Below are 25029 nucleotides of genomic sequence, written 5' to 3' on the forward strand. Positions count from 1 at the left end.
AGAATCGCTTGAACCCGGGAGGCCAAGGTTGCAGTGAGCCGAGATGGCACCACTGCACTCCAGCCTGGGAGACAGTGTGACTCTGTCTCAATAAATAAAGTAATTAATTAAAATAAAATAAACGCAGGGGGAGGAGGCCAAAAAGGTTTTTTATAACAAACTATCATTTTTAACACCTCATAAATTCCCATTCTTTTACATTTGTAACCAACTCTCTTACTCCCAACTTTCCCAAATACGGTGGCTTCATTCCCTAGTCCTTTTAGAGTGTCGGGAGAGGAAAAGGAGGTTAGTATGACAGGGTAATGTGTATCAACCACTGTCATTAATTTAATAAATATTGAGTAGTGAAAAAGTAGGAATCACAAAGCTGCATCAGACAGGGTCCCTACCCTGATCTCTTTCAGGAAAGGGGGGAGTCAGAAAGGGATAATATAAAAACATAAATAGCTATAGAATAGTACCATGAAAGACCAAGGCCTTATTTGGAAGAAGTGAGAAGTAATCAAGGAAGACCTTTTGCTGCAGACAGCTTGTGCCAGACATTTGAGGGTAGAATGGAATGTCTTAGGTAAAGATTTGGAGTAAGGACATTTCGTACAGGGCAGAGTGAACAAATTCTCTGATCACAGCAAAAGGTAAGGCAAACTGACAAATTGATCCCTTTTTAATTTTGTTTTTAATTAACAGAACTAAACCTAACGGAAAGAATGTGTTGCCGGAGAAGAATGAATTGATGGCCTTTTATTACCACAGGAAAAAGTAAATGTATCTGGGCAGCCCCTCAAGTCTCAGCAAAAGGAACGTACAGTTCCTGCCATGTGCCGGTCTTTTCTGAAGAAAAGGGGGCGGTGGGGGTGGGGGCGCAGGTCTTTAGGTTGTTTATTCCTTTCTCTCTGTCCAGTGGCAGAGAAGCCCATACTTTTGAACGCAGCTTGTTGGCTACTGTAAAAGCCCTGCTCTGAGCAAGGACCAATGAGCGCTCGGAACCCAAACTCTTGGAAACAGTTTGTGGCCAGGAGTACTTGACATTGAGACAGCCTCCGAGTTGTAAACAAGGACGAGCCTGGGCGGGACCCCAGCCCAGGCGACTCGGAGCCCTGTCCCAAGAGGCTAATCTTAAGCCCACGTTGCCCCAGATATCTGTTTCTGCTTCCTCTTCCCTGTTCTTCCCACCCTTTTTCCGTCACAGCCGCGGGCACCGGTGCCAGGGCACTCCGTGGTCACCGTGCCAGGCCATTCCGTGATGACCGCGGCCGGAGGGGCGGAGCCCATAGTTCTTTCTCTGATCTGATTGGCGCGGCCTGGAGTTCAGGACGCGTTTCCAAGTTCCAGTGACTCCTCCTGTTTGGGACTCGGGGGGAGAGTGCGGGGAGACAAATAAAACCTCGGGCGGCGGCGGCTGGTGGGAAGACTTGAACTTGTGTCTCGACCCACTGCATCTCCGACTCTCTGCCCAGACTCTTCACTCCGCGGCACCCTCAAACCCCAGCCCAGCCCGGGGCGCACGAACCAGCCAGCGCACCTGCAGTCCTCGCCCTGACGCGCCGCGCCCCCTCGGAACCAGGCTCTGCTCCGAGCAGCCTTCGCCCCTCAAGCCAGCCACAGTCCCTGCCAGGCCGGGTGGGCGTCAAGATGAAGGCGGCCCGCTTCGTGCTGCGCAGCGCTGGCTCGCTCAACGGCGCCGGCCTGGTGCCCCGAGAGGTGGAGCATTTCTCGCGCTACAGCCCGTCCCCGCTGTCCATGAAGCAGCTACTGGACTTTGGTGAGAGGGGACACAGGGCCCAAGCTGGGTCCTAGGGTTGGGGAACTGCCTTAACTTTCAGCCTTGGTAGAGGGAGGGCTAGGCTCAAGCTAAAACAACTGGGGTTCACTTTGCTGCTGAGCCCTGGAGCCTCGACGCCAGCACATCTTTCCTTTTCCTAGATTTGGTTACTTTCTGACAGGGGTGCCTCCAGGTCAAGGCCACCTGCAAGCCTGCCGACACTGGATGGTTTGACTTCATCTGCACACTCTTCTTTCTGACCCGCTCTTCCAGTCAAAATACTTTTTGCTTTCGGTCACCGTTTAACAATGGACTGGAAACTTTATCCCCTCCTTCACAGCATAGTACTGCTTGGAGAAGTTTCTGAATAGTATTAAATAGCCTCAAATTAACAGATTTTATTCCTAAGCCACCCGGCATCCTTCCACAGGGTACATCTCTCTGCATTCCTAACAGATTTCTTTGTCTCTTTATCATTATAGTTTTCCATATATTTGCATTGTTGCTGAAAATATTTACACATTTGTTGCAGTAATCTTATAAGGAAGATTTCGAGGGTTTAAATGTGATATCACTACTCTGGAAATATCACAGCTCCCACTCCAGCCTCTTATCCCCCATCTCCAATTTCATGTCCCCACTCATTAAAGGATGTTGTGTTGTTGACATTGTGGTGTGACCGAATCCTGCAGTCTTTTATAAATTCTAAGAACTGTGGGATATTCTTACTTCTTGGAAGTGAATCCTCTTCAAAAAGAGAAGACAATAATTCTCCTATATTTGTCACTTTTTAAAAGAAGGAAGGAAAGACGAAAGGAAAGGAAGATAGGAAGAAGGGAATTAGTCAATTAAGAAGACAATCGCCCCTGAATTATCGATTAACAGTAACCCAACTGAGAGTGAAATGTAATTTTATATGTGTGTTCAATATTTGATAGTTAATGCTATTTAGATATATCATTTAGACACACTTTTTCTCAAAACTAAATTGATTTCATTTATTATAGGTTCAGAAAATGCATGTGAAAGAACTTCTTTTGCATTTTTGCGACAAGAATTGCCTGTGAGACTCGCCAACATTCTGAAGGAAATTGATATCCTCCCGACCCAATTAGTAAATACCTCTTCAGTGCAATTGGTTAAAAGCTGGTAAGTGGTGAACCATATTGAAGTCTCTAGTTTTGAAACAGTTACCCGGGTATGAATTCTTATACTATGTTAACATCATAATTGGAAAACAGGTGATCTGAACAGTAACTACTTTTGAAAGATGTAAGAATTTTAAAATTAATTTAGGGTAAGTTATCATTAGAGAAGTTATAAAACTATAAACAAACATTTTTACCCTGAAAAAGTAGATTACTTTATAATAAAATTTTGAGTTCTAGGAAAAATTTGAAAAAAATTGGCATGCAATTTTAATTTTCAATTATAGAAGAGCACTTTCAATAATAAAAGAGTTTGATATTGCAAAAGAAATCCCATGCCTAGAAACCAATTCACATGACTGCTATTTAGGGAAGGCCTAATCTTTGTAATTTACAAAGTGATTGACAGAGTGGGCTCTGGGTTCAAATCCTGCCTCTGTCACTTCTAGTTGTGGAATCCTTGGCAAGTGTCTTAAACTCTTTATGCCATTGAGTTATTATTCCCATCTGTTATTAAGGAGAGTAAAGTATATGCCTCAGAGGGATGTTTGAGTGTAATGAAATGAGATAATCCATAAAAAAGAAAAAAAAAAACACTTAGGACAGCACCTGGCACACAGCCAGCAGTCAGTAAGTGTCAGTTGTTGTCATCTCATTTTATAAATGAAGATACTGATGCTTAGAGAAGGTAGGTAACCCAAAACAGCAAATTTTTGGATCACAGAAGCAGGATATGCACAGGTAGCAGACATGCATGAGAGCCTTATCTTAATCCACTGACTGCACAGCCTTTTGTTCATTGATTCAAGAAATACATGTATTATATACCTATAAGACAATTACAATCTAAAACATATATTCAATCTGTAGTATTTACTATTGCAGTCAAGACTTACACTCTTCTATGAATGAATGTAGTAGAAAAAAAAAGCTTTAAAAAAAAAGTTGTTTCTAAGTATTATTGCTAGAAGAAATGAAAATATTTGCCAAACAAAACAGTCAGGAAACTGAATACTGACCTGAAATAGTTAAAGAAACATTTTGCGTTAAATTTTAAGTTTGAAAGTCAAGGATTAAAAGTTATAGCATTTTAAATTTATATTATTTTCCAAATGTTCTGGAGGAAAGTTTTAAGTTTGAACATAATGCTTGCTTTCTCTTTTCAAATTATTTGAAAAAGCTATTCTATTTTCAGCCATTTGTATCTGACTATTAATTTTAAAACTTAAAGCATACCTGTTTCTTTACAGGTATATACAGAGCCTGATGGATTTGGTGGAATTCCATGAGAAAAGCCCAGATGACCAGAAAGCATTATCAGAGTAAGCTCTATGCATTAGAATAAGTGTTTAAAACTTTGGTTCTTTCCAGACAGATTCCTAAGATATTTTTAGACCTAAATTAAAGGAATCCAGCTCTGAATAATAAATCACTACCCTCTTACACATGACAAGTTTTGGCTTGTTGGTTTTTCAGAAGTGAAGAAATATGGCATTGAAAATAATGCTGAGTGTGAAGAAATGTAGAGGACTCATTTTTGTTCCCCCAGGGAGACCTATTTTTACTATAAATTTACTCCAATAATGAGATGTGCAGGAGGATTTACCATTACATAATTTTAATACATTTCAGTGTCATTGGAGACTAAACATTTTCTTTCAGAGTAACTGATAGTTTCTAGCTACCTAAATAAGGATCTTTTCTAAATCTGACAAGAAATTTTTAAAGTTTTTTCACAATGGCATTCTAGAGTCATCTCTAGAATGATGATATTAGATATTAATCATTATTTTATAAAGAGAAGACTTAATCAATACATCTGATGAATGCATTGGTTATAAGGCTAATAGTTTTTACATATAAGCTAGAAACAAAACGAGTCTGTTTGTGAAATTATCTCCTCTACTCTAGTGGAAGAATCTGTAGTGAGATTACTAATAAAGGACTAACATTTTATCATTTGATTTGTTCAGATGGGTAATGCAAAAAAAAACTTTAGCCTTCTGTGAAGTAACCTTAGGAGTATAAGTGAATGAAATATATTTGAACTTTTACTAACCATAAATATTATGGCTTAGCTTTGTAGATACACTCATCAAAGTTCGAAATAGACACCATAATGTAGTCCCTACAATGGCACAAGGAATCATAGAGTATAAAGATGCCTGTACAGTTGACCCAGTCACCAATCAAAATCTTCAATATTTCTTGGATCGATTTTACATGAACCGTATTTCTACTCGGATGCTGATGAACCAGCACAGTAAGTTAGCTCATCATGATCATGGTATATAGACATGGGTGTAGAATATAAGCCATACTATAACTAGATGTCTCACTAATCAGCGGGTCACATTCTTAGTGATAGTACTAATCATTATCCTGAATTTTATAACAATTTTTTTGTTTTTATTTTTCAACAGTTCTTATATTTAGTGACTCACAGACAGGAAACCCAAGCCACATTGGAAGCATTGATCCTAACTGTGATGTGGTAGCAGTGGTCCAAGGTATGTTCTGTATTTCTGCACTTCCCTTATTGAAAATGTACAATATATGATTGACATATCTATAATTGAGGTGACTCTGTGAATGAATTTATATTCACAGAGTGTTCCATTTATTTTATAAATGTTATCTTCAAGGTCCTTTGCTTTTGAGAGTCAGTAGTATAAACATTCCTTTAAAATATTATTTAAAAATCCAAATATAAGTGACTAACATGCCATATTTTATACGTTGTATTTAGTCTCTGAAGTGCACATATTGCTAAAACTGCAGTGCAAACACTGTCTTAATTTTTCTTCAATAAAATATTAAAATATATTTTTATATACATAAACCTGTACCTTAGTGAATATTTTAGATTAGGGTAATACAGACACTGAAGACTATTTGAGAACTGTACTTGGCATAAATTCATTTCATTGTTATAAAAAACAACTTCTATTCCAGATGCCTTTGAGTGTTCAAGGATGCTCTGTGATCAGTATTATTTAACATCTCCAGAATTAAAGCTTACACAAGTGAATGGTAAGTTATAAGTAAAATATATTTTAACCTATGGAAAATTCTGTATTCTCCTAATATTATTGCTTTTTGTAAATATAAAGCAACTTCTGTGTTCATTTTTTCTCTTGCCTAAAGTTTGTACACATTTTTTTTGAAGACAAGGTTCTCTTTAACTATCTCAACTGGAAGGCTCCAATTCTGCCTATTCAGTTGCTAATGAGGATTCATAAAGAAGAATGTTTTGAACAAATAATATGGGATTAAAGTAGCAACTACATTCCAATATCTTAGATCAAAGAAAGATTAATTCCTATAGAATATGAGGGATAAAGAGACCAGAAGTAGGGAGGATATAGCAGTGGAAATATCCTCTTAAAGAGGTTACCCATAAGACCTGGAGACAAAAATACTTTAAATTTCACTATAAGAAATAAGCCAGTGACAGATGCATGATTCCACTTATGTGAGATGTATAAAATGGTCACACTCACAGAACCAGAGTAGAATGGTAGTTGTCAGGGGCTGAGAGGAAGGGGAAAATGGGGAGTTGCTATCCAACAGATACAAAGTTTCAGTTATGCAACATGAATAAATCCTAGAGTTCTGCTGTTCAACATAGTGCTTACAGTTAAGGATATTGTATTGTACACTTAACATTTTGTTAAAAGGGTAGATCTCATGTTAAATGTCTCCACCCCAATACAAAAAAATTGCACTATTGTTTTATACTACTGTTTTGGAAGCAGAACGTACTTCAAAAAGCTTCAGTTCAGCTGGGTTCAGTGGCATACACCTGTAACCCCAGCATTTTGAGAGGCTGAGGTGGGACGTTTGCCTGAGCGCAGGAGTTCAAGACCAGCCTGGGCAATAAAGAGAGACACTGTCTCTACAAAAAATAAAAATTAGCCAGGTATGGTGGCACACACATGTAGTCCCAGCTGCTCAGGAGGCTGAGGTGAGATGATCACTTGAGATCAGGAAGTCAAGGCTGCAGTGAGCCATGATTGTCCCACTGCACTCCAGCCCAAGTGACAGAGTGAGACCCTGTCTCAGACAAACAAACAAACAAACAAAATTTCAGTTCTGACAAGGTCTTCCCATACTGTCTGAATGACTGAAGTGACTACATGATGAATGAAAGGCGCTATTTTCACCCCTTCCCATTCTGTTCTGGTAAATAGTTGCATCTTAAAACAAAACAGTATACTTAAATTGGAATTACCTTCTCTTTTCTATTTAAAGTAAACATCTTTCTCAAGTAATATTTATACAGGAACAGTTTTTGTTTATGGTGACAGTTAAAATCAAGTTGCTTAAAGAGTAGCCTAACAGATTAGGGACAAGCAAATGTAAATAAACACTAAACTAAAAGTAGAAGAGCAAATAAAGAATGGAACGTATCTCTGAGCATAAACAGGGTTGTTGCATAATACTTGTAGATAAACTGCTCCAACTGTTGGACAAAATAAAGAGGGGATTGTGCCAGACCTTGTGTTTTCTGATTCAAACTTTGCCAAGGCCTGGAACGCTGAAGAATAATACTTTTATTTTTCTTTTCTTTTTTTTCTAATTTTATTTTACTTTTTATTTTTCTTTCCAAAAAGCATTAAGAGGTTTTTGTTTGTCTGTTTCCTTTATCCTCCTGGTAAAATTTAAGCATATTTAACATATAAGATTTAATGTTTGGGTGATACAAAAAAACAAGAAAAATCAGGTGTGTTATTTTACTAAGTATTAAAAATATGAAAATTATAGTTAGCATTAATTTCAATATTATGCTATAAGCACAGTTTTCTCCCTTCTGTCTTAAAATACATATAATTTTGACTCTGAAATTGTCCAGTACAAAAATGTTGAAAATAGAAATAATCCACAAAATCTAATTTATAGCACTATTCTTCCACACTTACCCAACTTCATACATTTGTGGAGAAATACAAAAATTAATCATATGGAGCAAGGTGGTTCATGCCTATCATCCCAGCAGTTTGGGAGGCTAAGGCTGGAGGATCGCTTGAGGCCAGGAGTTTAAGACTAGCCTGGACAACATAGTGAGACCCTATCTCTACAAAAAAAAAATTAACAAAAGAGCATTATGTAGCAACTACAATAACATTTTGAATATAAGCCAGTAATATTTACTGTTTAAGTGGGAAGTTTCTAGGGCAGGATTTGGGGATGGGGAAGGTAGAGAATATGCCAACCCTCTTGAAGTCTTAAATGTTAATCACATGAATGTGGTGGTTTATTTTAGTGAAGTATTTGTTTACAAATTCTTAATGAATTTTATTTTTCTAGGAAAATTTCCAGACCAACCAATTCACATCGTGTATGTTCCTTCTCACCTCCATCATATGCTCTTTGAACTATTTAAGGTATGATACTTCACAATAATTGAAATTTTACCTTTTAAAAAGGTTTAACAGTTATATTTTTATCTCCTTTATTATTCGCCACAAAACAGAAGCCTCAATATCTTTTCCCAAGAATGCTTCTAGTCCTCCTAAGAGAAAGAAACTATACAGTCAATGTTTGACAAAGTACATGTAGCTCATTGTAGCATCAACACATATTTGAGAATGCATCATACAATTCATGATGTATCAATGCTTTACAGCCAAGAGGAAGTTCCTATTATTTTTTCAGGTGCCCATCAAAGAACTAGTCATTTATTCATTCATTAAGAGAGGTCATGGGGTGAATGTTTCAGTGAATGAGGCCTTGTTATCTCCACCCCCACAGGCTGGTCCTACTCCGAACTCAGCAGTTCAGGTCCAGAATTCCTGTAGGTGGTATGGCTCCATTCAGAGTCCAGAATGTGCTAAGAGCACAGTCAGTAGTTCCTTCAATCATCTACTTTAAAGTGTATATGAATCACCTGGGGACTTTGTTAAAGTGAAAATTTTGATTCAGGAAGTCTAGAGTGGGGCCTGAGATTCTCAATTTTGAATAAGCTAAGGAGTGATGCTGCTGGTCCACAATGCACACTTTGCCTAGCAGGCCTGTAGAGTTGTGCTTCTCAAACTGTAATATGCATTAGAATCGCCTGCAGGGCGTGTTAAAACACAGATTCTTGGGCTCTACCCCAGAGATTTTGATTCTTCAGATCTGAGAATGTGCATTTCTAACAAGCTCTCAAAGGATACAGATGTTACTGGTCTGAGGCAGCCAGGTGCTAAGAATCAAATCCTTTCATGCGTCCTAAGATGAAGTTAAATTAAGATCAAATTGACCTTAAACCAAAAAATAGAAAAACACCTTAAGCTTTTTGATGCTTCCCAAGAGTCCCCTGAATTGGAGAGAAGGAAGCCTAAAAAAGAGAAATCTGGCTCTAATTCTGACATAACTCTTTCCAGAACTTCCTGTTTCCTAACTTATTCTAATGTTACTGCTGTGAGGTACTGACTGTACTACAAACATCTGATCTACTTTATTTCACTCCAGCTAATGACTAGAACTTAATATTATTTAAAAACCAGAAAGCAGAAAGTAGATAGGTGGTGAGAAAGGAAAATGAGTTAAGAAAACCAAGACTGTATCTGTATGAGATTCAGCCAATAGACGGAAAACATCTTTTAGTTTGTTCTGTGTTAAAGGACAAAGGATACTTTTTCATTGATTTGATTTATTTTTAAGTTGAATGATACAACTCATAGAGTTATTCTGTCATCATTGGTAAAAGTTAGATGATAATCAAATGCAAATTGAAATTCAATTTAGAATTATTGACTGTCCATTTAAATAGTAACAACCTTTTCACAGCAAGTTTTATAAAAGCCAATAAATTGGTTCAATGATTCACTGTTCATTTGTTATATAGTAGTCTTTGGTGCTTGGATGTAAAACGTAATAGAAAGATAGAAATGGGAGAGCTAGGAAATGGACTATAAAAACCAATTTCTACATTTAAATTAAGCTTACAAATAAGAACTTGACAGCTAGCAGAATTGTTTTTCCATTAGACATTACTCCCAGGAGCTATATTACATAGTAAATGAATATTTTTCATTGTACATCCTACATGACCCATTCATAAATGGCTATTTACAAAGCTGTTTTATTACTAACTTACAAAAATAGGAACTTTGAATTACCCTCTGTGCTACTTTTACTTTAAACATTAAAAAAAAAAACATTTATTGTCCCTCATTCCTCTGCCATTGAATTCCTTATGGTTTGGTTTGCTTTAGAATGCAATGAGGGCAACAGTTGAACACCAGGAAAATCAGCCTTCCCTTACACCAATAGAGGTTATCGTTGTCTTGGGAAAAGAAGACCTTACCATTAAGGTAACCATTCTCTGTTTTTCTTTTGGGTGTCTCTTGAGAGAATTAAATAGGGTCAATAGTAATAAAGCTCCCTGCTTTTTGCAATAGGTAACAGTCATATATGCCAGGTGATTTTTAAATGAAGGAAAGCCATTTTTATTTAGACAAATGCACATTGTTTTTAATGTGTGGCTTTGATGACTTGTTTGTTTTAGATTTCAGACAGAGGAGGTGGTGTTCCCCTGAGAATTATTGACCGCCTCTTTAGTTATACATACTCCACTGCACCAACGCCTGTGATGGATAATTCCCGGAATGCTCCTTTGGTAAGAACAATTATATGGCTAAATTAATCTCAGCCACCTAGTTCTAAATGTAGAGCAAGGATTGCAAGGGATTATTTAGACAAGTTCATCAATTAAGTAAAATTAGACATGAGGGATATAAGAATGAATGATAAAGCAAGCTAAAAATGGTGAAACAAGGGACGTCTGATTGGAAGTAGAAGATATTTATTTAGGTTCTAGGACGTTAGTATCAGTGAGGACAGTAATTTCCTACTTGTTTGTATTTCAGTGATCACGTACACTTCTTTACCTGATAACATCTCTCTTCTCTAGGCTGGTTTTGGTTACGGCTTGCCAATTTCTCGTCTGTATGCCAAGTACTTTCAAGGAGATCTGAATCTCTACTCTTTATCAGGATATGGAACAGATGCTATCATCTACTTAAAGGTATCCCTTGAATTCAATAGCAAAATCCTATTTCTAAAACTATTGCTCCTTTTACAGCCCTGAGTGCTATGGTCTAGAGTGAATTCCCCAAACTGAGTTAATGCAAATGATGACTACAGGTCATTCATTTTATTCTCTTTCTGGGTGTGTGTACATTATTTAATATGATAACTTACCAAAGAGAAAGCTGGGCCATACTACCTGCCTCAAGTGAAGCAAAATTATTTCCTAAGAAGTGTTAATACATTACCAAAGTTTCAGAATGAGGACATGTTCATGTGAATTTTTTAAGGCAACTCCTTTTGGCATCTATGAGAGTAGCTGTGCTTTTCTTTTACTTAGATTTGTGGGAAATATATGCTAATAATGTTCCAGCCTGAAAAAATAACAGGTATCAAGATACTCAAGACCTTAAGCTGACCTTGCTAGAAATCCTGGGAAAGGAAAGCTGACTGTTCCAAAGCTGTCAGTGGGGTGCCAGACATTCACTGTTTGAACTTAAAAACTTGGTGCATGTTGGCCGGGCACAGTGGCTCACGCTTGTAATCCCAGCACTTTGGGAGGCCGAGGCGGGTGGATCACAAGTTCAGTGGTTCTAGACCAGCCTGGCCAACACAGTGAAACCCCATCTCTACTAAAAATACAAAAATTAGCTGGGTGTGGTGGCGGGTGCCTGCAACCCCAGCTACTCGGGAGGCTGAGGCAAGAGAATCGCTTGAACCCGGGAGGCAGAGGTTGCAGTGAGCCGAGATCGTGCCCCTGCACTCCAGCTTAGGCAACAGAGCTAGACTCCATCTCAAAAAAAAAAAAAAAACAAAAAAAAAACCTTGGTGCATATTTTCCTGTTTCTGGTAAAGCCTCAATTTCTTTAAGATCACTGTCTTGATTCTGTTCATTTGCCGACTATTTCAACTGAAAATATAGATATTAGCAACTAAAACATTAAACTTTCAGGCTCCCATTTTTTGCACTGGAATCACTTGCCAAATGGCCTTTTGACCATCTGAAATAGTTAATGTATTCACTTCTTAAATGAGCAAAAGTCTTCAAACTATTGAGGAAGAGCAACAGACTGAGTGCAGGCACCAGTGTGCTCTTATTACTGTATCAATTAAATGAATGTATTTGAATGTTTGGATACTTACCTCTGAATGTATTTTGAGTAATAACTTCAAGTGCAAATTATGCCATGCATAATTTCTTTGGTCTCATGTTTTTCCCTTCTTTTAGGCTTTGTCTTCTGAGTCTGTAGAAAAACTTCCAGTTTTTAACAAGTCAGCCTTCAAACATTATCAGATGAGCTCTGAGGCGGATGACTGGTGTATCCCAAGCAGGGAACCAAAGAACCTGGCAAAAGAAGTGGCCATGTGAAGAGGGACACTCAGGACACTTTATGGGATCAAAGTGGGTCTGCACCAGTGCTGCTTCCTGAATGTTTGTGTGCGAACCCTTGTTTCCTCCAAAACAAACGACAGCAACAAAAACTCCTTAATCAGAACACTGATCCAATGAGGAATGGAGCTTGTTTCTGTGACCCAGGAGAACTTAGTGCAAGACTACAGGAGTTAACAGATGGCCAGCTCCTTATTTTTTAATGTAGAATAACTCCTGAGTTTATATCAAATCCCGAAGAAATAAGCCTCAGTTTTCCATCTGTTTTTGATAAGAATAAGAAAGGGAGTGAGTGTGAAGATGGTGGTTAGCAGTTTCACTAGACTGATATTTTAGGCCTCTTGTTCACATCAAAAGATATTGGTGTCAGAATACCAGCATTTTCCTGCCATGCAAAGGATTAAAACTTAGTTTACACAATGTGGTTAGAAATATATGTCAATGTACATTTTGAACATATTTATGTGCTCTGGAAGGAAATGCTGGTGACTAAAATAAGGTTTACTCTGAAAGAGGAGGAATTTTATTCAAAGCATTCAAACATTTTATTCAAGTGTTTCAAAATTCAAAGCATTGTATTCAAAGTTGCAGTGAAGGCATCAACTTATGTAAAAACTCAGAAGGAAGGCTCCTCTGATAAAAACACAGCTCCTTTATTATGCTGCTTTTCTTGTTCACTTTACACACTAAGTAAACACTTATTGTCAGGTGCCTAGTCTTGAGTGAATTGTTAGATGTGCACTGAACTCGGGATGTTGGGGATTGGAGAGAGAGAATTGCCAAAGTAACAGCAAAAATGTCTCTTACTTTGCTTTGTTTATAAATAAATTAGTAGATTGGAAAAACTAGTGTTAGGGAAAGAAATCACATGTTCAGAGCCTAATTCAGTAGGAAGGGCTTTTCTCTACCCTGAAATGATGGTAATCCAAAGGCATCCATTTTCTAGGCTTAAAAGATATATTTTTGATATATTTAATTATATTCTCTACACTCCAGCATTAATATGTCTGTTTAAAAATTACTAATTCTCAAATGGCTCAAGAACATTAGAATTTAAGTACCTTTTAGAGTAATTTTTTTAAGCAAATAGCCTGGACGTAAGAGATTCTCATGCCAGCATGCTTTCATTTGTCAATTGTTGTGACTGAGAGCTAATGAATGACACCTGAAATGCATATGGTATTTTTGGGAGAGTTAAGGTATAATTTGAAGGTTGGCAGACCAGTCGTGCTGATTACTCTTAGAGAAGAAGAAATGGAAAAATGAAAGAAGGCAGGAAGGAAAGAAAGGATATAGGAAGAGAGGGAAGCAGAAGGCAGGCATTTTTCTATTTTTCCCACAAATTATTTCAAAAAAAATCTATATTTTCTGGGATATGTCATTGGCAAGAGGAAGAACTGGTGTTTTGAAAGCAGTATGGATTCTTTAAATGCCTCTCACTCTTACAAGATAGTAGGCTTTGAGATAATAAACTTACCCGTGTCAATTAACATTTAAACTGGCATATAGAAAAAAAGGAGGATTTTTCTGCATTGTAAAATAATCAGTATGGTTTATATGTTGAATTTGACATTTGTGTGTAATTTCATGGTGGCCTAGTGTTGTGGTGCTTCTGGTAATGGTAATAGAAGCTCAACTATTTTTTTGTGGATTTCAGTTTTTATCATCAGAAGTCCTAGACAGTGACATTTCTTAATGGTGGGAGTCCAGCTCATGCATTTCTGATTATACAAAACAGTTTGCAGTAAGTTATTTGTCATTTCAGTTTTTTACTGAAATTTGAGCTAAACATTTTTACATGTAAATACTTGTATTTACCAAAGATTTAAATCAGTTGATTAATTAATTAACTCAAATACTGTGAACTATCTTTAAAACACTAGAAAAAAGAAATGTTACTATCTCAATTACACCAACTGTGCAAATGAACTTTGATAAAATAGAAATAATCTACATTGGCATTTGTGAAATCTGGGGAAGAGCTTTAGGATTCTAGTAGATGGATACTGAATACTCAGGCCCACTTAAATTATTAATGTATACATTGTGTTTTTGTCTTTATGCTATGTACAGAGAAATGTGATAATTTTTTATAATAAATATTTTTTATGATGATAAAAGACATTGTGTTTTAAAGTTCTTTTCTAAATTTACCTCAAGGTACTAAGAATTTGAGTTACAATAACATAGTACAATGGTGTGTTTGCCTACAAATTTGTATTCAATAATCATTTTTGCAATGCATATGTTTCTGCATATTTCTGGAAATTTAAAGTTTCATTTTATGTCTGTGTTTGCATACAAACAGTGGAGTACCAAAATAATTATCTAGATAGCTTAGGTTCCCAGTGACTTCTGGATTAAATGTCAGAGTAATAATAAGGTGGAAATATGATAGAAATTACTAAGTTAAATTGTGGTATGTATTATCTTTGCTCTCTTTAGTGCTTTTCTTTACTATTTTAATCCTACTTTATCATAGACAACATCCTTTGCCCACCTTCCTAATGCCCTTACTGGCAAGGTTCTACAAATCGGGGGCTGGGGTGGGAAGGAGGGAAGGGAAGGAGGAAAATAGATTAGAATTAAATGATAATAGTGGAATGACTTTGCCATAACTAAATTATAAATCTTGTCAAAATAATCATATTTGAATCAAAAATGCCATCAGCCTAAGGCATTAGACCCTAAAAAATCTATAGTAAGGTTGAAATTTTACTGAAAAACCTTTAGTGAGGTTGACAATGAGACTCTCCATTTCCTTGACTGCCTTCATTTCTTCCACTTCTGTTGAGGAAGCACTGCACCATGTGTAGCTAAGAGGAGCGCACACCTGCACACAGGCACAAGATCTAGCTGTACAGTTTCCTTGGACTAAGCTGTCAGGGAAGTAGGGAGTTAGTGCACTCCACAGTCTGAGAACCTTCGCTCGTGTTCTCTTAATAACTGTAAAACTTTGAATCCTACAACTCTCCATGTCTGCACATGTATCTTTTTGACTCAAGTCAATGTGTGTACTCCAAAGAAAACTAATTTTCAACTTCAGTCAAGTGGGCCGAATTTCCACCAAAACTGTCTTTAGACCATTTCTCTCAAATTCCACATTTGGCTAGGAGTAGTGTTTTATCTCAACTACCAATACATGTGCAAAGAAAGAGAAGGAGATCATGTGAGCTAGTAACCTGGACATCAATCTTGATAATTCCTTTATTCTCCTACTATACTTTCAGGGATGCACTTACATTTAGATGTATACCAACACTGAAAATGTGTGTGAAATCTCCTGATCATCTTGGTCTGTCCTGGTGGACGAATTAAGAGAGTTTTATAATTTCATAGGAACCTATATAAGAAGTCACTAAGCCCTACTATGAACACCTAGAGCAGTAGGGTTCTATCTTCATTAGCATTCCATCCACAGATGTCTTTTTTTTTTTTAACAGTTATCCCTTTTTTATCTTACATCACAGTTACTTACGCACTCAATAAACATTCACTGCCTAAATACATAAATGAACACATGAATAAACTTCTGGCCATAGAACAGTATCCCTGCATTTAAGGATAGGTTGGAACTCTGTGTTAAGCAATATTACATCAAATTTTATAAGATCTCATGCTGGAAGACGTATTCAATAAGTTTTATAATATTGCAGACACTCTGAGATATGTTTCCAAACCAATTAAACTGCAACTCATTTTTGTTTAAATGTCACTTTCCTTTGGTGGCCTTTGGCTATGAAATTATTACATATATCACAAGAAATTAAATAATGGCTAACATTATCACTTATAAGAAAATTTCTTGAGCAAACGGGCCAGGGCTTCAGATTTTATGAGTATTCTTTCTTTGTGTTTACCTTGGACTCAGATGAAAACGTATTACCATCCATACATCATGGCTCCTTAATGGAAATGAGTAACTGTCTTTTGGTGACATTTTTCAGTTCCTACCCAAGTGCAAATAAACATTAAAAGCCACTCAAAACCAGCAGAAATGTCAGTAGCCTTGAAAACATGTTGAATCTACTAAATGATGTGAAAATGATGTGAGCTGTCTTAATAATAAATCCAGCAACAAAATAATAAAGCTCATCAACGAATCATGAGACATCATTTTCATGTTTACTGCTACCATTAATGTAATGGAAATTACACATGACTGGTTGTCAAATAATGCAATATAGCTAGAAATTATTTATTAGCATACTGTTTTCCATAAATGTAAAAGGATGCTTTAATATCTAAGACAAATAGTCTATTGAATGGCAAAATCTCAAGTTTTTATCCATTTCATATAGCTATGTTCTTTACTATGTTTTTACCCAAATATAGACAGATAGATAGAGTTATACATAGATGTTTGGTAGAATTGCCCTTGATTCAATCTTTTTCTTTTAAGTTTATTTTTAAAGATAATGATTTTTTAATTATAAATATATTATTAAAAACAGAAATAAACTTTAAAACAAAAATATTTTATCACGTTCTTATGCAATTCTCTTTACCTATTTGAGTTTCTATCTTCTCTTCTACCTAAATGGGTCTTGTACAAGAAAGGCATGCCAAATTCTAAAGTCTCTGAATGTAAGTTTTCTAGTAATTCTTTACTAAATACCCTGCCTCCAATCTCTCTTCAGTCTACCTGCACTATAATGCCAGATTCATTCTCCTAAACCAGCCTTCTCATAATATTATGGCCAACCTCAAAATCCCTTACTGGTTTCCCAGGGCCTAAGAATCTGAAATGTATATGATAGTTATAGTTTTATGCACTTCAACCTTACAATTTATATCTTCCATTACTGAACCATTCAGAATACTATTTTCTAAACATGTAACAAACATGTTTCTTTTTGCTCATTGGAAATATGCCTACCTGAAATACCCTTCCTCTGTGCTCTGTTTTTTACAATCTTCTGGGCCCAGGTTAAAGCTGACTTTCGTGGACTGGGCATGCCAACATCTTGTAAACTCTCACATGGTCAGGACAATTTTATTACTTAAAATTGCTAGGGGTGCTAGTTACATGTTATAGATAGGTATAAAGTCCAGAAGCCCAACTAGATTGTGTGTTCCCTGCAATCCAGGACCGTGAGTTACACATACCTAGGTAAAGACCATGACATTAAGCCTGTCTTGCATATAGCAGATATTAAAAAGCATTTCTTGATTGATATGTTTTCGATGAGTTGGGAAGACAGAGAAAAGCAATGGAATAATCTCTAATTGAGCAGTTTATTCTACTGACTTAAGACCAATGCCACCCATCTTAATACTTTTTAATGGCCCTCAGCATTTCTTTTTCAATCCGGGAAGGATTTATGCATGTTTCCAGATGGATCATGGCTGAAACATACACACACAATAATTTAAACCTTTTATTTCAGGCTTAATACAAGGTCTTTGCCCTCAAAGAGTTCAGCATCCTATTAAAAATTTGAAGAGTCAAGATACAAACACGTAAGAACTTCAATTGTGGCCAATGATTTTTATAACACTCCAAGGCAATGAGAAGATACCATAATACTATATATATATATATATATATATAAAATAAAATATTTATACCTATATATAGAGAGAGAGCCAGGTAAATGCACTCACGTGAAATACTATCAAAAATTTAAAGAAAGAAAAGTGATTTCAGACTAAAGTGACTAGGTGAAAAGAAGACAATTTATGTATGGAAAATGGAAAGAAGAACTTTGAAGAAAGTATCTGGGGAGAAAGTTGGGAAGGCAAATGGGAGTTCAACTGAAGATAGTTTGAATGTCTGAATGTGGCACCCGGGGTATCAAGGAGATAACAGAATGGTAAAAAGATCCAAACAGCCCTGTTGAGTAAAATCTCAAGACCACGTACTTTGTTGTCAGTTCATTTACAAAATACAGTGTAGCAATTAGTACAACTTTCTGAAATGAGAATGTAACATTCGGATAACTAAAAAGAGCATTGATATACTTGACTGATGAGTTGAAACAATGGATTTGCACCCAAGTGTCGTAGTTATCAGACATGTAGACTCTGGAGCAGGACTGCCTAGCTTTCCATCCCAGCTCTGCCACTTCATAGCTACTGGGAGTTACATAATTTCTCTCTTCCTCAGTTTTCTGATCTGTAAAATGGGAGTAGTATTACAGCCTCTTCCTTATAGGGGTGTCATGAAAATTAAAATGAGTTCATATACATAAAGTATTTATAACAGTGCTTGGCACATAAGAAATATTATATACATGGCCGGGCGCGATAACTCGTGCCTGTAATCTGAGCACTTTGGGAGGCCAAGGCGGGTGGATTACATGAGGTCAGGAGTTCGAGACCAGCCTGGCCAGCATGGTGAAACCCTGTCTCTACTAAAAATACAAAAAATTGTCTGGGTGTGGTGGCTGGCACCTGTAATCCCAGCTACTCAGGAGGCTGAGACAGGAGAATCGCTTGAACCTGGGAGGTGGAGGTTGCAGTGAGTGAGGTCATGCCATTGCACTCTAGCCTGGGCAACAAGAGCAAAACTCTGTCTCAAAAGACAAAAAACAAAAAGAAAGAAAGAAAGAAAGAAAGAAAGAAAGAAAGAAAGAAAGAAAGAAAGAAAGAAAGAAAGAAAGAAAGAAATACATATTAGCTATTTTATGAATAATGCTATTTAAGCATTAGAGACTGGATCCATATATTGTTCTTAAACAAATGAGTTGATTGCAATAAAAATAAAGTATAATCTTTAAGATATGAAGTCACACAGTGTAAGCATGCAATGTATCAGTGACAGTAACAAATTTGTTCTAATACACCCTATTGCTTGTTTGTGACTCTTGGGTTCAGTTTTTAGGTCAAAGTATGGTCTGTGACCTGAAACTGCTGAGCAAGGCTGAAACCTGTTCAGACAGGGATCAAACCGAGACCTTGGCCTCTTCAGTAATGCTATCCAACCAAAACCTGAGTGGATAGTGGTGCCATGTGTTACCTAATGAGATCTATTAACTCTTTTAGGTCCATTTGAGAGCACTGCAAAGCTGCACCTCCCTGAACACAGAGGAGAAGCTGGCTCACTACACATTATAAATATATACCTAGACAGCCTAACACAGCACTTAGCCCAGAGCGCACTCTCAATAATTGTTTGTCTAGCGGATGAAAGGAGGCTTAAGCCGTTAAAGTAACAATTAGGCTTCAGTTTTTCCCTGGGCAGCCTCTTTCCCCTTCTAAATATCATATTTCATCTTGTGAAAGTAGGACCTTCGAATGATAACAAAAGCAAAAAAACAAAGTTCTTTAAAAGCTTTGAAAACAGTACCCTGGCTTGTTAGAAAGTAGAGAATATTTTCTTAGTTTTTTTCTTAGAATATCTGACAATAGTTCTTTGTAACTAAAAATATACCTTGCAATTTACGTAGAATCAGATGTTATTCTTTTTATATAATTCAGATAGTTCCAGGCAGAATCTTTATTTATCATGCACTAATTTGGGGGAAATTAGTTTAGGGATAAAACTTGTCATAATACTTAAAGAAAAGCTTTCTTAACCAGACAATAAAGTTGATCTGATTTCTTTTGAACTATATTTTTCAGTAGCCATAAAATATGTTTTCAGGTATTAAAATAGAAGTTGGCTTCACTAGACTTTCTTTTCTCTCCGAAACCTTTTTAAATTGAATAGTAAATAGGAAAAAATCTATAGAACTTATGTGTCCTGTACTTTTCTAAGGATTTTGGGCTCGCGCCTGTAATCCCAGCAATTCGGGAGGCCGAGGCGGGTGGATGGCCTGAGCTCAGGAGTTTGCGACCAGCCTGAGCAACACAGTGAATCCCCAACTCTACTGAAATGCACAAAAATTAGCCGGGCGTGGCTGCTTGCGCCTGTGGTCCCAGCTACTCAGGAGGCTGAGGCAGAAGAATTGCTTGAACCCGGGAGGCGGAGGTTGCAGTGAGCCGAGATCGCACCACAGCACTCCAGCCTGGGCGACAGAGTGAGACTCGTCTCAAAAAATAAAAATAAAAAAAATAAAAAAATAAAAAGAAATTAATACTTTTTTAATCACAACAATCCATTATGTTAACTCCTACATACAAATTGACTCCTTTTATTCTCACAATAACTGTGTATTTTTACCCCACCTCATGTTATAGATCGGACACTGAGCCACAAAGAAGTTGAATAAACTGGCCCTATCGAGGGGCAGAGCTGGGATTGGGGAACTAAGGCACTATATACTCCAGAGCCTTTGCTCTGTAGAAACAGTCCTTCTTCAAGGAATGCACCCAGGACAGCACCAAGGCAGCGGAATGCCCGAGGCCGTGCAAATGAGTAACCCATGGCTAGCCTCCAGGGGAGAGGAATACCCACACTGGCCTCATCAGACTTGACCCAATTCCACCAGCTTTAGGTCGCTGGAATTCTTCAGACAAATATTTCAAGAAAGCCCTACCTACTTGCAGAGCCATCAGCAGCTTTGGGTTGTTAGATCAGCTCCCACATTCTACTGAATGACATTTACCTATTCTTCAGGCACTAAGACAATTCACTTACCCCTTCAACCAGCCATTAACAAAGATTTAAGTACCACATGCTGCCAGGCACTAGGAACTCCATAAAGAATCACAAGGATTCCTACACCCAAGGGCATTGTAGCCTATTTGTGAACATAAAAATTCAATTTACAAATACTGTTGTTTTAATATCTATATTTATTCATGATTCTGATAATACAAACATGATTTCTGGGGCAGGGACAAATTATTTGTACTTACTTATATTAATAATGGCATCAGCTTCCCTTACCCTAATTTTTCCCCCATTATAAGGTAACGCAATAAAAGCCAGATGTCACCTTACACTTGCTGGGGTCTGTAGTATAGGTAAAGAATTCCATAAGAATCTGAGAGTTCTTATAGAAGAGGGACACTTATCTCCCTGTTCTCCTTCTGAGACAGAGAAAGAAGCCTATGCTTCCTAATGTACACAAACTCTCTTTTGGGAGATAATAGGAAGGATCCTGGGTTCTAACCCTTCAGCATGTAAGTAAATGTCTATAGGGGAATATAAGACAAGTTTCTCCCTGTTTTACAAACCCTGGATTGTCTTCATGCTCCACCTTTTCTCATGTCTTCTCATCACCCCTTGAAATAGAAGCATATCTCTAGGGAGGCAAGTCTCTTACTATCTTATTCAGTTATCTTTAAGTTTCAAGGCTTGTCCTTGAATCCAAATCCCAGTAAAATTTGCCCCAAAATCCCTAACCATGCAGAGACATGAAAATACCCATGCTTCTTTACCTCCTTCTGGTATTTGGTCTTCAGAAGGTTCTCCAAGAGGAAAAGATGGCAATACCTTCCCCAGGGCAATGACTATGCCCAGCTTTGGTTACATGCCTTTTTCTGAATCAACCAATGTCAGTGTAAAGGAGAAAAACCAAAAACACCTTTTTCCTTGACCATCTTAGATTCACTGGCTGGGGCCCTGCAGATTGGACTGACAAACGACAAATTAACAAGATAAAAAGCAGAGTTTGTTAATACATGTCTCATACTGTCCCAGAGGAAAACTCAGTGATGAGTGACTGAAAAGGATGCTTAGAACTTGGGCTCATATTGCATTTTTAAAAAAAAAAACAATAAATTTGTAGGAAAGTGACAAGACAGAGAAAAGTCTTTGGATTCCCAGGGCAGCAAACCATAAAATGGTTAACATGTGGGTGAAACTAACAGAACAAGGTTTGTGTGTCCAGGTTGATCTCAGCACCCATTTTCTATCTTCTTCATGGCCATAAAACTTCCCTGAAAGAGGGGATTTGTGAAGTCTTCATTTTTCAAAATTTTCTGCTTTTAGTCAAATAAGGAAAGCTCTGAGAAAACTTCCTTCTGCATTAGTTAAATCTCAAATGTCTTTAAGCTCAAAATGATCCTTACACCAAAGTGGCATAGTTGGAGTTGGTATATTCTGATCCCCTGTGTAGTCATGTGGCTGGAACATTCTGATTGTCCAAGGTGGGGCCATGTGCCTACCACCCATGGGGCTACAAGAATGAGGGTGTGGTGACAATTGGCACAATTCGCACCATTTAAACTGAGCAGGATGATTATGAAATATGGAGAGATGCCTCCCCACAGGAAAGGATGATGGCAAACCGAAGACATAGATCCACTCCAGCAGGAAAGGCTGAGGTCCAGAGCATGGCTGGGAGGATTTTCACTAGCTCCATTATAGCAAAACAAAACAATGTGAGATATAGCTAATTGTATTTGGGGCTGTGAAACTTATCTATAGAGAAAAGGAAAGATGAGAGGATCAGAGGTTAGAGGATAGGGAATAGCTTTGAAATAATGGCAGAAAGTGAGAAAGTGAGAAAGTGAGCTGATAAACATGGTAGATTCAGTGGGGATAGGAGAAAGGTTGTTGACTAATCTGCTTAATTGCGTAAATTTTTTTCATTGTATGCTCAATAGTTTGGATTAGGAGTCAGCAATTTTTTTATTTTTATTTTTTATTATTTATTTATTTATTTATTTATTTATTTATTTATTTATTTATTTGAGACAGAGTCTCACTTTGTCGCCCAGGCTGGAGTGCAGTGGTGCGATCTTGGCTCACTGCAACCTCTGCCTGCTGGGTTCAAGCAATTCTCCTGCCTTAGCCTCCCGAGTAGCTGGGACTACAGGCATGTGCCACCATGCCCAGCTAATTTTTTGTATTTTTAGTAGAGACGGGGTTTCACCATGCTGGCCAGGCTGGTCTCGAACTCCTGACCTCATGATCCGCCTGCCTCAGCCTCCCAAAGTGCTGGGATTATAGGCATGAGCCACCGCGCCCGGCCAGCAAATTTTATTTTCTGTAAAGGACCAGATAGAAAATATTTTAGATCACACATAGCCTCTTTCACATATTTTTCTTTACTATTTTAACAATCCTCAAAAAGTAAAAATTGTTCTTAGCTCCCTGGCCAGGTTCTAGTTTGATGCAAGCAAGGAAAGCATGGAAGCTTCCACTCATCTACAGTTATGAATTTTCCTGGTAAATAAAATGAAAAGAAAGAGGCAATAAAGTTTAGAGTATAGTGAACAAAATAATGGAAACGTTGAGTCCACTGGACAGTGAAGTCATCAATCATTCATTACGTATGAACAAAGCAATTACCATTGGTTAGGTATCTGCCATGTGCTGAACACAAAATTAGACTCCGGGATATAATGATAGTCAAAAAAGGCATAATCACTACCTCATGGAGCTTAGCATTTAGTGAGCAAAACCAAAGATTTTGTTTGTTTCTGCTTTTGCTTTTTGAAACAGGATCTCTCTATATAGCCCAGGCTTGTCTCCAACTCCTGGGCCCAAGTGATCCTCCCACCTCAGCTTCCCAAGTAGCTGAGATTATAGGCACATGCCACCTCACCTGGCTAATATTAAAATAACACAAATAAAAATATAATTATGCCTTGATTAGTATACAGTGGGTACAAATTTTGCACTATAAAATTGCAAGAAATATCATAGTCCTTTATTCCAGAAGTTTAATCCATAAAAGAGAATTGGTAAGTGGGACTTTATCAAAGTATAAAACTTCTGCTCTGTGAAAGTCACTGTTAAGACATTTAAAAAGAAAAAACAAGCCATAGACTGGGAGATTATTTTCTGTGAAACATATTTAATAAAGGACTTGTATTTAAAACTTACAAGAAACGCTTAAAATTCAATAATAAGAAAACAGACATTTAAAAATAAGAGATCTGAACAGACACATCAATAAAGAAGATATAGAAATAGCAAACAAACATATTAAAAGACTCAAGCACCATTTTGTAATTAGGAAAATGCCCAAATTAAAACAAAAATGAGAAACCACAGCACACCTATTAGAATGGCTAAAATCTTAAACACTGACAATATCGTATGCTGGCAAAGACACAGAGCAACAGGAACTCTCCTGGTGCAACCACTTTGGAAGACAGTTTGGCAATTTCTTATAAAGCTAAATATCGTCTTAACATACAGTCCAGCAATTATGCTTCTAGGTATAGGTATTAACCCAAGTGATTTGAAAACTGTCCACACAGAAATCTGTAAACAAATATTTATAGTGGCTTTATTAATGATCACCAAAAACTAAAGGTAGCCAAAATGTCCTTCAATAAGTGAATTGATCAATAAATTATACATTAATAAGATGGAATATGTATGGAATACTATTTAGCAATAAAAATAAATGAGCTCTCAAGCAAATGCTAAAAGGCATGGATAACTCTTAAATATGTATTTTGTAAGTGAAAGAAGCCAGTTCGAAAAGTCAGAATACTATATGATTCTATTTATATGATATATGAAAAAGGCAGAACTTGAGAGATGGTAAAAAGATCAGTGGTTGTCAGGGATTCAGAATGGAGGCATGGAAAAGTGAATAGGTGAAGCATGGGACTTTTAGAGCAGTGAAGCTACCTTGTATGATTCTGTAGTGGTGAAGACATGACACAATGCATTTGTCAAAGACCATGGAACTTTACATCACAAAGAATGAATCTTAATGTACGCAAAATTTTTTAAATCATTTAGAAAGTCAGAGAGATCCCAGGATGGAATACAGAATATGAGAAAAGAATGTGTGTTACTAATGTATGTACCAAATCACTGAAGAAAGTGGGGGAAAAGGTGCTGACCTAAGTGGTTTTGGAAATGAGAGGAGCCTGTAAGACTAAAGGCAAAAGGAATTGCACATAAGCACTGC

General features: G+C 37.2%; 1 protein-coding gene across 1 annotated transcript; it reads left to right on the forward strand.

The window, feature by feature from the left end:
• The first annotated feature begins 1027 nt into the window (after positions 1-1027).
• On the forward strand, positions 1028-14439 carry PDK4 (pyruvate dehydrogenase kinase 4). The gene is made up of 11 exons (XM_004045784.4): positions 1028-1765; positions 2773-2914; positions 4164-4235; positions 4992-5176; positions 5337-5423; positions 5869-5946; positions 8224-8300; positions 10116-10214; positions 10409-10519; positions 10814-10927; positions 12158-14439. Exons 1-11 carry the CDS (start codon positions 1636-1638, stop codon positions 12296-12298), a joined length of 1236 nt encoding a protein of 411 aa, XP_004045832.1. The 5' UTR covers positions 1028-1635; the 3' UTR covers positions 12299-14439.
• The last annotated feature ends 10590 nt before the right edge of the window (positions 14440-25029 follow it).

This window comes from Gorilla gorilla, chromosome 6, assembly GCF_029281585.2.
Source record: "Gorilla gorilla gorilla isolate KB3781 chromosome 6, NHGRI_mGorGor1-v2.1_pri, whole genome shotgun sequence".
Lineage (NCBI taxonomy): Eukaryota > Metazoa > Chordata > Mammalia > Primates > Hominidae > Gorilla > Gorilla gorilla.